Below are 13,343 nucleotides of genomic sequence, written 5' to 3'. Positions count from 1 at the left end.
GGCTAATATACCAAATTTACCATGTAAAACCATTTCGTTAAACAATAATAAGTGATATCAGCATCACAAGGCAGTAATTTAATACTATAATTTTCTCTAAATCTTCCTAAAGAATATGTCATTATACATATACAAGGCCTATTTCCTCAGCTTCATAAACCACTTATTCATATTTATCCCTCACATCGACAATGTTCTATTTTGTCCACATTTCTGTTTCCTTACTAAAGCTCTCTCAATTGCAGTTTCTTTTTTATGCACATCTGTGTGAGTCACCTATACATGCATGGTGGTGTTATATGTAAACTACGTAAATCAGTCACTTATAAATGAACAGAAAAGTGTAAGTAAAGAAAACCATTTCCTAAAACCCCTTTCCTTAGTGTATATATCATTCAGTGCAGCTAAATAGTAATTGTTCTAGTAGTTCATCTGGTGTTGATAATGTCTGAGTTTACTGAACTTAAAACGGCAATCTGGAGAGACATTTTTTAACATGTCTGGTGAAGTCCCTGGAGGTTCTAAACTATTTTATCACTCTGTTTTCATGTGTGTGTGTGTTTGTGTGTGTGTGTGTGTGTTTGTGTGTGTGTGTGTGTGTGTGTGTGTGTGTGTGTGTGTACACAAGTGTGGATGTTGGAAGGTAACTTGTAAGAGTCAGTCCTCTCTTTCACGTGTGAGTTCTCAGATCAACCTTGAACCATCTTGCCAGCCTAAAATTCTGATTTCATTGTTCTGAGTTGGAATAAGGTTCAAAGACTCTCCAAAAGTCTAAATAAATAATCAATTAATAAATAAGAATAAATTGAATGAAAGAGACCAATAATAGGAGCTGCCTTCCCCTTGTGGTGAGCACTGGGAGTGAGGGAGTTTCCTTACAGACTGGGTGTCTTCCTGACAAGAAGCTGATCCTTGTGGAGGCCCAACAGACCAAGAGTAATGGATACAGTTGAGAGCTCCCCAGATTGAGAAAGGAGTGAGAGTAAGATCTGCCTGAGCTCTACTGACAAAGGAGCAGCAGAGTTACATTCTCTCTGTGCCCTTATTTCTCCAACTGCAACCCCAATCAGACCCTAAGCAGCAATTGCTTGTAGTCACTGGGACACCTATTGTTTTCTCAAACAGCTTGAGTAGCAAGAACCAGTAATTCTTTGTAGGAAGACAATGAGTTCACAAGAAATCAGTGACAAACACAGAACAGTATCAAAGAATCAATACTGTAGGAATCTGCCATTCTTAATATGTACAATTTACATAAATTGTATCTTACATAAATAGGATATGTAAATTATCTTATTCTGCCCAGAGTTCACCTGTGTGTAAAATGTTATAAAACATCAAGGACTCTTTGCTCTCCTTGTACACCTTCCCAGATTTCTAGAAGCTCACTTTTCCTTTCTTTTCTTTTCTTTTCTTTTCTTTTCTTTTCTTTTCTTTTCTTTTTTTCATTTTGGTAAGACCTGAAAGGAAGAAAGGATGTCCCAACCAGTATTGTATAAATGTGTCGAAGGGAGGTTTGAAGTGCTTTTATTCTGTCCCTACTGAATGGCAGCTAAAGAGTTATTGTTCTAATCGTTTCATCCTGTGCTGGTAATGTCTGAGCTAACTGAACTTGGAAGAGTAACCATGGAGACTAGCATATGGTTCCTGATTCCATTAATCTTGTTGAGATTAACAGGAATTCCCCTGGGGAACTTTTGCAGTGATTCAGAAATAAATCATCTTTTCACGTGTATATTGTTTGGTGACAGCTATTCTCTTTAAATATGCATCTTCCCAACAAAGGAATTGCACAGTTCTAATTATGCGATTAGAAATTCATTCCACAAATAAGAGATTTTACAAAATGCACTTGCATAACCAAAACACGCGTGTGTATAAATCCCACACAAAATGAAGAATTTTTCAATGAAAATGTGCATTGCCCTGGCAGACACACTAGAGGAAGCTTATTTACTCTCGGCTAAAATTTTACCAATGTGGGGTCTGGGTGTGGCTCGGTGGTAAACTGTGTGCTTCGTGTGTACAAGCCCTTCAGTTCTACACCCAGGAAACATTAGTCATGTGGGACCTCAGCTTGTAGACAGGAACTAAAAATAAAATTTGAGGTTCTTTAGTGTAAAATTCTAATTATCATTTAAATTATAAAAACTGGATAGATGAGTTGAGTGGGATTTAAGAAGAGGACACTGCTCTGATCACTTCCTGCCTCACCCAAAGCTGTGCTTCTTACACACTGGTGGTAGGGAACTAGAGCAAAAGCAGCCAGAGGCCTTCTTGGAGCATTTATAACCCTGGTTGCAGGCAGAAAGTCATCCAATTCTGCTGGCTTAGCAAACGTTTACTCTCCTTGGCACAAATGCCACAGATCACTATTTTTACTTTATTTTTAAAAGAGACCATATGTTCCCTATATTTTTAAGTTAATCATCCTTTCTAATTGTCGGATAATTACAGAAACTATTCATTCCATATTACCTTTGGGTGTTGTAGAGCTCATAAAAATTTGAAAATTTATTACAAAACAACCCATAGGAACAAGGACAGTTCTGATAACCAGAGGTGAAATATGCTCTCATTTTGACATATTTCTGTGCATTGTTACAAAATAAGAACTGTCAGCTTGTATATAAAATGGGTAATCTGGAGTGGATACTCAGTAGCGGAAGAAAGGTACTCGGGTGTGTTTAATTATAGAAGCAAGCATTCTGTCGCCTGGGTTAAGAAGAGCAGTGGGTACCGAGCCCAATACACCTAGTCAAGGTCTCAACCTCAGCTGAGTTCACACAGTTCACACTGTGGCCTAGGGGTACCCAAGGCACATGAGTGAAGCTCAGCTCACACGGCCTACACTGCAGGATGTTTACTCAGAGCAGACTTCAACAAACCCAAGCCATGACATTGACCGTCCTGACCCCCAGCCCTCTCCAACACACCCGTGACACTCTGATGAGCGCCAAGCACCTAGTCACCCCGTCAGTGTCTGATTTCTAACTAGTATAAGATTAGACCAAGCCTCAAGAAGGTGAAGACTCAACCTGGAGCCTTTCCAAGGCTCACGTTGGTTTTCAAGACATTTAAAAAAAATCAGGTAAGTCTATAAAAATACCTAAGGAAATTGGTCAGATTTTAGGTCCTCTGAAAGAAAATATTAATTTTATTAGCAAAAACGATATTATTGAGGTGACTGGGGTGATGCCATCTTGTCCTGACCTTGTCCTCATTCTAGTTCCTGTCTACTAAAGGCACTTTTCAGCCTATAAGCACCTCTTTCTTGGCAACACATCCTGGACCCTGTGATCCAGACCATGCTCCAGCTGTAAAACCAAAATGTATGAGCAAACCAAATGTTACCAAGTTCCCCTGACCCATACCGGACAATGATATTACTATAATTATTTTACAATAATTTCGTTTACAAATGCTGCTTCCCCAGGCTTCACTACTAAGAGACCTTTGTGGCGGAAGCCTGCCCTTGGCCACCAGCTTAAATAAAGGAATCTTATTTGGTCTTATATGCACACGGATATGTAACTTTCTCTTCTGAACAATAACATTGGTACCTGAGTTATGACATGTGTTCACATATGTGAGATTTTTAAACTTTAATTCATGATGAGTATGCCAATTTTCATGTTTACTTTGCATGATATGGTGAAGGGGGAAAAAAGCATAAAATTTAGAGCTTATGTCTTTATGTGCCCAGTACATTGGGTGTCTCGATCTCTGTTCTATTGCTGTGAAGAAACACTAAGACACCAACACAACGCTTAAAAAAGGAAACATGTAACTTGGGATTTGCTTACAGTTTCAGAGTTTAGTTCATTATTGTCTGTCATGGTGGGAGCATTAAAGGATTGGCTCTGGAGCAAGTAGCTGAGAGCTGCATCCTAGTCTCCAGGCAGAGAGAGAGAGAGAGAGAGAGAGAGAGAGAGAGAGAGAGAGAGAGAGAGAGAGAGAGACTGACTGGACCTGTTATTGGCTGCTGAAACCTTAACCCATTTGACTTCTGAAACCCAGGGACATAATTCCTCCAACAGGGCCACCTCCCAGTCCTTCTAATCCTCAAACAGTGGCACTCCCTGGTGATTAAACATTCAAAAAATGGTCCTATGGGACCCATTCTTACTCAAACCACAATGGGCACATGTGAATGTTATTGTGGGAATATATTTTTAACTTGTCAGAATTTAAATGGTGATACCCCACCAGATTTTTTTGGATAATCTAGACTATGCCTCTGCAGTGTCCAGGTAGAATCAAAATTGTATTAATATCACTTGAAAACTTGGGCTGGAACCAGAAGAATTCGGAAATAAAACCTTGCCTGCCTCTTCCCAGGAGGGAGGAACCTGGCTCACAGCTCACACAGAGCTCCTCGGCTGCAGCTGAAAGCTGCCCTTTCTCCTCTCCTCCTGTTGAGAACAGCTCATCTCTGGAGTCTATTCAATAACCCTGAAGGACTTGACAATTGTCAGCAAAACCACCCGAGCTCTCCTGGCACTTCACAGATCTATCCGTTCAGAGCTTAATTATTTGTTGAGCTTTTCAGGATTCTGGTGAAACCTCCCCTGGCTGCCTGCTGGAGATAGGTATCCCACAGACCCTATTTTGCTATTCTTACACAGCAGGAATGAAGAAAATTAAAGACCATGGCTTCCTTTCCTCTGGGCTTCTGCTCCAGATGGCAGCACACTAGAACATGACTTCTCAAACTTTTAATGAATGGCCGGAAGTGAAGGCATATTTAGGGGCCCAGGGTTTGAAAATATGCCACTTTAGAAGCTGTGTGATCTAAGACAAATTATTCAACCTCTCTGTACCTCATTTTCTTCCACTGTGAACTAGTCCAACAGCTTCCCCTTAAATTAGTTTATGAATTAAACAAATTGGATATAAGCAAAGCACTTAGATTTACCATGCTGCAAATGTCAACTACCACAATTATTATCTAAGCTACAAAACCAAGAGTTGTTTGTTCCATGATATGTACTGGGCTCTGATCTGAATTCTAGAAGTCTGTTCAAAGAGGGTGAAAATTCCAGCCTGCTATATTGTTGTTTTATAGGAATGTTACGTGTTTCTTTTAGCTATAAGGTGTGAGCATAATAGTTTTATGACTCGTTTAAAATTTATGGTTTCCTCTGGGTTCTTTTTCAAGGGAAGTGGTGGTTTTATTTTCCCTTGTAAGTGTATCTGTCAGTGGGGCCACTGTCCTTAGACAGATAAACCAGCCATCTCAGTGTCTGGAGCTGAGAGGGTTCTGGAGACACAGGACCTTTACTGCTCAAACCAGGAAGATCCTTGCCAGCTCAGCCTTGTTGTTATTTATGACCAATGCAGATCTGTGAGAAAGCGGTGTGATGGTGCTCATCTCACAAAAACAAAATAGCTCTTGGTGTAATGCTTTGGCCATCTTTCTCCACAGCCGGGGTCAAACACAAAGCCTAGCACATGCTATGGCCTCATGTGCTCTGCCATTGAACTGCACACTGAGCTCAGATTTCTTCCTCTATCAATTCCTGGTAAGAATCTGAGGATTGCAACTGCACTGGAATAATTGATTCTAAATGTCCAGTCTGTCTGGGCTTTGTTTTTACCATGCTTGTGCATTCTCAGACTTTTTATTCTTTTTTGCTTTTTTGATTTCCCTCTGATCATTTTTGTACTTGTTGTTTTTCCTTTAGGTCAACTCAGATCAAAACATATTCCTGGGATAATGCCCAGGTTATCCTGGCCGGAAACAAATGTGACATGGAAGACGAACGGGTGGTCTCAACTGAGAGAGGGCAGCGCTTAGGAGAGCAGCTCGGTAAGACACAAGTCAAAAGGAAAGGATGGTCGGTGATTGTCATGCTGATCAAAGTCATAGGTGTGTGTGTGTGTGTGTGTGTGGTGTGTCTCTGTGTGTCTGTATGTGTATATGTGTGTGTGGTGTCTGTCTCTGTGTGTGTATGTGTGTGTGTGTGTGTGTGTGTGTGGTGTGTCTCTATTTGTATGTGTGGTATGTCTGTGTGTGTGTGGTATGTGGTGTGTGTGGTGTGTGTGGTGTGTGCATGCATGTGTGTTTGGAGTGTGTGTGTATGTGTATGTATGTGTGGTATGCTGTAAGTAGAGTGTGTGTGTGTGTGTGTGTGTGTGATATATACAATGTGTGAGATATGTGTGTGGTCTGTGTGTTTCAAGAGATCTTGACAAACGACAGGCCTTCTGCAGGCCCTGAGTGTATTCCTTCTCATTTCCTGTGGCACTGGTTGAGTTCAGAGACAATTAGAAACAAAAGTGATGGCAAGGCCCTTGGTGTGAGCTCAAAAATATCCCAATTATTATCTCATGAGGACCCCGGGCCTGCTGTCCTGTTCCCTCATTGTGTTCTATGTTTGTCCACACACATCATTCTTCATGGAGTTGAGTACTTCATTGCGATCACTATTTTTCTCAGGTTCTTGTTAAGGAAGGTAATGGCAAAAAACAGGTTCTTTTCTAGATTCTTGACTTCAGAACACCAGTGATGAGCCATAGTACTGTTAAAGAAAAGTTCTTAGGGGTTAAACTCACCTCCTGAGAATGCACCTTAAACAAAGAGCCCTTTGAGATAGCAACCCATGAGATGACATAGTAGCGTTCTAGAAATAGCGTGGCCATTTCAAACATAACACCTACCTGGAAATGTGATATGAAAGTATCACGGTGAGACAGGGGAGTCGGGAGAGTCCAGTGGCTGGCTGATCCACACAACACCTCTTAGGTGGCTTATGTCAGACATTATCGAGGAAGCAAACAATAGCAATAACGTGTGATCATATGGAAATATCGAGGGTACATATAATAGAGCAAAACTAATGAAACAAAAACAGGTTGATGAGGAATTCATGATGTAGAGGGCAGAGACAAGAGGAAAAAGTGGGCAGAAACAGGTAGAGAGGGAAGACTGCTCGGAGGGGCTGGGAGAGCAAGAGGGGTGCAGGAGCAGAGGATACACGAGGAGAGACAGTGCCTGCAGGGATGATGGGTAGGGCTGGACAGTGCTTCTTGGAGGAGGCAAGATACATTTTGAAGGATCCCTAGAAAAGGAAAAAAATTAAAACCAGTAAAACGAGATGGGGTGTTGTAAGGGCCACAATGGAGCACAGACACTGCAGACAGGGAAGCTGAGGGGACGGACAGTGAACAGCAAACTTACAACCTGGGGCCAACACATGAATTGACTTTGGGGGAAATCCCAGTCCTGCAACATAGAGTATACATACATCGGGGGAAGATGCAACAAGAGGTTCACAAAGTAGCTTGGCCCCAGAAGACACCCTTACTCTACTCAGCTTCTCACCCCTTTCCCTGTCTATAATGATGGCCTCAACTAATAGTTCATCCCAGTAATGAGGCACAACCCAAAGCACGACCATGTAATGGGTGATCTGAGCTTCACTCTATTACTGAAAGCATAGGCTGTCAGCCCAGCCATTCCCCATGGGTCACTGCCATTGGGAAATCTCAATAGCTGAGCAGAGCCCGTTATTCAAACTTTATTATTTCCTTGTGAGATCAATAAGCTCATTACACTGAAGACTGTCACTGAATGACCACGGAAACCAGTCCATGAGACGTCCCTGCAGCCAGAGATGAAAACATTACTAGACTGATATTTAACTTTGATATTTAACCTATAAATGCTTCTTAGCCTCTATATTCTCAGTCAAAGAATGTCAAAGGATTCTCTGCCACCAGCATGAGAGAGTCCTAGAAGCTTGCTGACATTTCCTAGTACCTCAGTAAGATAGCAGTGAAGACAAAGTAGGTCCTCTGTGTAAGAGAGAAAGGGAACCTGGGAGCATGTTCCCATATGGCTTCTTCTGGCTCCTTTCCCTAGATTTAGCATAGCTAAACATATCCACCTGGGGCGAAAGGCTCCACAGAAGCAGGCTGTCTTTATAAGCAAAGCTAAAAAATTGTTTGGCTCCATGAAAAGATAGAGTACATCAAGAACAATTCAATGTCATTGCCAAAAAGAGCCAGGTGATAAAGAGCCAGGTGATCGCTTTATTTTTTAGCAATCTAATAAACAACTTGACTGTTGATAAAATCAGATTTGAAGAGAAGTTAGAATAATCAAAGTATTTCTGGAGATTCTCTCTCACTCTCTCTCTCTCTCTCTCTCTCTCTCTCTCTCCCTCTCCCCCTCTCCCTCTCTGTCACACACACACACACACACACACACACATACACACACACACACACACACATACACACACACACACACACACAGGTGCACATGCACCCGAGAATACATGTATCCTGACACACACACCCTCTCGATTCACTGCACACATGTGGGATAGTTTCTCAAATTGAGGGATAGACAGATTTTATGCTCCTGTGCAAATTCTTCCAATAGTCTCTAATTGGATTTTTGTTTTGTTTTGGGGGGTTTTTTGTTTGTTTGGTTGGTTTTTTTTTTTTTTTTTTTTTTGCTATTTAGTCAATAAGACTCAGTAGTTGCCATGGCAACCAGCAAATGTGCCTGCTTGGAGATCATTTACCTCCCATGTGATTCATTCGCCTCATGACTACACACCCTCGACAAATGATCAGGAGAGACAATTCTAAAAACTTAATAACTCCATCTAAATTACAAGGTTTTGAGAGGTTTTACTTTTAAAAACTATTAGCAGTAAAATTCCATTTCTGGGAGATTAGGCATCCCTTTTCTAAAGGTTAGTACCACATCTTGGCAGATGGCTCAAAACAACTGCTTTATTTATCTGTTTATTATTAACTCTCCATCATTGATGGTTATTTGTGTATATCATTTGCTCATCCAAAGGGGGTGGAGGGGAACTATACTATAGCTGACTATAGCTGATGCTGAGGTCTTTGGAAATCTTGTAGGAAGGGTGCTCTTGTCAATCAGATTTATTCTGTAGGTCACAAAACAAATGTTTATTAAGTGTTTACAGTACTTTGAGTACTTGGCATGCAATTTGACGGGTGACTTTACCTTCTAAAAACAATCATCACAAATCCTGTGAGTGCTGATCTAGACAATGAACATTTCCTTGCAAGGCCCTGGGTTTGGTCCTCAGCTCCGGAAAAAAAAAATTATAAGAACATTTCCTTGGCATCCCTTTCCTGGATGTTTTATTCCATCTGGCCCTTAGAGGCAGTTCCTCCTCATTAATTCTGGGATTCCCCATTCCCCTACCCTATCCACCACTGTACTGTGTTCTGTCTCCTAGGTAGTCATTGGAGTCCTCTTCCAACTCTTCTTACATCCCTAGCCCACCACACTCCTCCCTACATACTTTCTTTGAAGTTCCCATTCACCCTGAGGTTTTAACTTTACCAAATAACAGGCAAATCATGTCTTCAGTGAACCCATGTTTAAGACTCAGGTACCGATTTCCCATTGACTCAGCTGGGGTTTCAAATGAATTTATCAATGCCAACATAGACTAGCTGCCAACACTCAAGTGTTCAAAGTTAAACCCTAAGAATTTATATTAGAAACAAAAACACTTGTGGTATCATAAAATACTAACTTTCTAGTATTACACCACACTAACTTCCATGAGCAGAGTGTCTGAAGAGGGTGAATTACTGCTCAAACTGAACATAATCCTGTGGCTGACATTATTCAACATTTTAACATTTAGTCAATTACAACATGTCCTATAATGATGTAGGAAATGCTTTGCATTTTTAATTTACATAGTTAAGTATTGTCAGTTAGAAATAGACTCTGACAAAAGGTCACCTTCTAAATTCTAAGCCATGTATATTTATTGGATAATTCCTGGTTTAAGTAAGAGAATTTGCTTAAGGGAATCATCTTTTGAAATAGGAAAAGGTAGAGCCATAGAATGGGGTACTCTTTCACACGGTGGCTGGGACAGGCAGAATATGTTATTATTTTCCAGAAGGTATAGATAAATCAATGTAGGCGATCCAAGAGATAACTAATGGGGTTTGCCTCTATGGACTATTTCTCTATCCTCAAAGACAAGAATTAGTCACATTGGCCATGGGACTTGAGTATCCTTGAAGAAAGAGAAGTGAAGGATGTGTAGCATCATTAACATTCAGATGGGAAAATCTACCTCTGGACTTCAGTAACCCTAATATTGGTTGTAGCTGAGCCAGGATGACCCCCATGGTACTGATTTTGACTTTAGCGTTCTCAAATATTTTTGTGAATACCTGTACTCCCATTGCTAGCCAAGGTAGAAAAGAGGATGGAAGGAGCTGTATGTGCAGTTGTCTACCTATGGGATCTCTGAGTTTTTGTGATCCCTTAACTAATCCTAAGGAACTCCCACTAGGGAAAATTATCATAGCCTTCTATCCCTAGGGCTAGACATAATAACCTTGAAATAACCTTGAATTGTGGAATAGATTTTTACTGAACTTAGTTTTATCTTAAAATCCAGGAGGGAATTCAGGTGTGTGTGGCTAGTAAGCCTATTTAAACTCTTCTGGGTCCTGTAATCTTCCAATGATCCCACAATTCTGGGAAAGACGCCAGGAATGATTTCGCTGTTACTAAGAAAGAATTCTCCTAAATACAATCTCATTCATGCTCAAATTTCCTCCTTCAAAATATATCCATCAAATTCGTACAGACATTTTCAAGGAGGCTTGGGGAGATCCAAAAATGATTGTAGACAGAGATGTTATTCATTAGTCCAGTAAGGATGCAAAGAAATTCAGTAGAACTTGATTAAAATCCATCAAATTAAAACCAATAAGCAAGTACTAAACTGCCATTAAGTCAGGTTATAAGGTTGATTCTTGATGGACATAGGAGATTGATGTTCCTCAATGAAATTTGGGAACATAATACAGAATTATTTCATTTATTCATTCACTTATTCAACCTTTCAGTCTTCCATTCAGTGTTGTCAAGCACTCATTATTAGAAGATTCTAGACTCCAAAAGGACACAAACACAATCACTTTATTTTTTTATTTATTCACTTTACATCCTGTTCACTGCCCCTACTACCAGTTACCCTTTCCCATAATCCTCCCCCCCCCACATCCAATACCTCCTCCCCTTCTCCTCTGAGTGAGCAGGAACACTCCTGAATATCCTCCCTCCCTGGCACATCAAGTCTCTGCAAGTCTAGGTGCATCCTCTCCCACTGAGGCCAGACAAAGCAGCCCAGGTAGAAGAATATATCCCACAGACCAGCTACAGCTTTTGGGATAGCCTCCACTCCCATACACAATGACTTTCATAAGCCAGTCTATGGGTCTCCATAGACTGAATTGAAGACTAGTTTTAGAGGAGGTCAGGAGATGAAGAACAGAGGCATGGAGGAAGGTCACATTAACAATGTTTGCAGCAGCTCGAAGAAAGAAAATAGAATTTTCACAGATAGGCAAGGAGGTGATGGTACCTTTATGAGGAATAACCTGTGTGCTGAAGAGGTCTAAACTCTCAAAAAGATGGCATTATCACCAAGAGGTCATTTACCACACTGAAGAGACTGGGACTGGCTGTACTGGTTCTCAAGAACCAGTGGCAGAGGTTAAAGAAGAGAGTGGCAAGACTGGACTTCATTTCAGACTAAGTACAAAGGTAGCATTTCTAAAAGTGGGGTGTTTAATGTCAGGCAGAGTATAGGAAGAAAGTATTATACATACTTCCCTGTATCTCAGCATCAACTTTTCAGTTCTTAGATATGTTGCTCCAATAGTATACTATATAGAACTAATAAAATTAATCTTCATGTATTAGAAGAGTGTTGAATCTTCTGAAAGTTGTGTTATATAATAGTAAATAATCTGCTGAAGCCACTGGTTAAAAAGTAGATTGGAGGTTATGGACTGGATCCAACATGAGTAGAGTATAACACAGGAACCTGGCCAGGGCATGAATCAGTACATCAGCATTACTCTGGGGACATTAAAAAACTTAAGGCAGCTCTCCCTCTCCCTCCTTCCCCCCCCCGCCCCGCCTTCCCTTCCACACACATACACACACACCAGAAAAATCAGACTCTCTGAAAATAGAGCATATTCTAGTTTGCTTTCTGTTGCTGTGATAAACACTATGACTGAAAGCAGCTTGAAGAAGAGTGTATTTGGCTTAGCAGTTACATCAGTCATTAAGGAAAGCAGAGGCAGGAACCTAAGGCAGGAACTGAAGCAGAGACCATATTGGCTGACTTACTGCCTTGCTTCCTTTGGCTTTCTCTGATACCTTTTTCATACAACCCAGGCCAACCTACCTAGGGCAGTATTGGCCAGTGTGGGCTGGGCCATCCGAGGCCAATTAACAATCAAGAAAAGGCCCCCACATCCGTACCAGAAAGCCAGTCTGATGGAAGGTATTGTGTAAATGAAGGGTATTGGGGGTATCTGGAAGAGAATGGGGGACAAGGGATGCAAAGAAGGACGCCAAGACAAAAGTCTGATCAAGGCGACAACTTTATTTTTCCCCAAGGCTGAATTTATACCATAACATGGGTAACAGAGGGAGGGGGGAAGTAAGAAACATTTACACAGGCCAAGGACACAATATTCGTGTGGTCAGGGAGTAGGCTGATGTTGACAGGATGTCAGAAAGTCACAGGTTTGTCATATCTATTAGTCAGCAGGATGTTGGTTTTTCAGAAAGGTTACAGGTCATCACATTGGGTATCTTGATGTATATTATTATTCATTTTGACCACCAGATTTGTATAAGTCTTCTGCAGCTGCCTGGGGATTTTCCATGAACCCAGTCATACTTAACTCTAACCATAATAATAACATCAACAATGGAGGGCTTCAAGGGCATCGCTCCCAACAGAATTGTTCAAATGAGATTCTCCCTTCTCAAGTACATTTCTGTCAGGTTGGCAACAGCCGTGAGATGCCGTTCCTTGTTAACTGAACACACAGTCATACCTCTAAAACTAGAGAAATATATGCCACCCTGATGATGGACTCCCTTCAAGATAACAGTCAGGCGTTATCTAAAGGTTTTAAGGCTTTGATTTGAGAGTTTCAGGATGATGGGCGCTTGGTGGTGTTTAGCAGGATGAGGGCTTTGTGTATTGCATAGTGCAAGTAGCCACCTAGTTCTTTCCTATGAAACTCAATTAACTTCTAAAAAGTTGACTCCATTAAATCTATTCATATATGACATAAGAAATGTATATGAAAAAGTAAGGCAAGTCTTAAGAACAAGTCACCGAGGGGGGTTGGGGATTTAGCTCAGCGGTAGAGCGCTTGCCTAGTGAGTGCAAGGCCCTGGGTTTGGTCCCCAGCTCCAGAAAAAAAAAAAAAAAAAAAAAAAGAACAAGTCACCGAGTCTCTCTGTGCTCACACTGTTAACTTCTTCTAAAGTAAAAGATGCT

General features: G+C 41.0%; 1 protein-coding gene across 2 annotated transcripts in view; it reads left to right on the top strand.

Annotated features, from left to right (window-relative positions):
* Positions 1-13,343, top strand: part of Rab3c (RAB3C, member RAS oncogene family) — a 243,345-nt gene that overhangs the window by 209,187 nt on the left and 20,815 nt on the right. For both annotated transcript variants that reach the window (NM_001433831.1, NM_133536.3), the window contains 1 exon segment: positions 5,688-5,812. In NM_001433831.1, coding sequence (NP_001420760.1) covers positions 5,688-5,812 — 125 coding nt within the window.

Source organism: Rattus norvegicus, chromosome 2, assembly GCF_021556685.1.
Source record: "Rattus norvegicus strain SHRSP/BbbUtx chromosome 2, alternate assembly SHRSP_T2T, whole genome shotgun sequence".
Taxonomy (NCBI): domain Eukaryota; kingdom Metazoa; phylum Chordata; class Mammalia; order Rodentia; family Muridae; genus Rattus; species Rattus norvegicus.
This window is presented reverse-complemented; position numbering and strand designations above follow the sequence as displayed.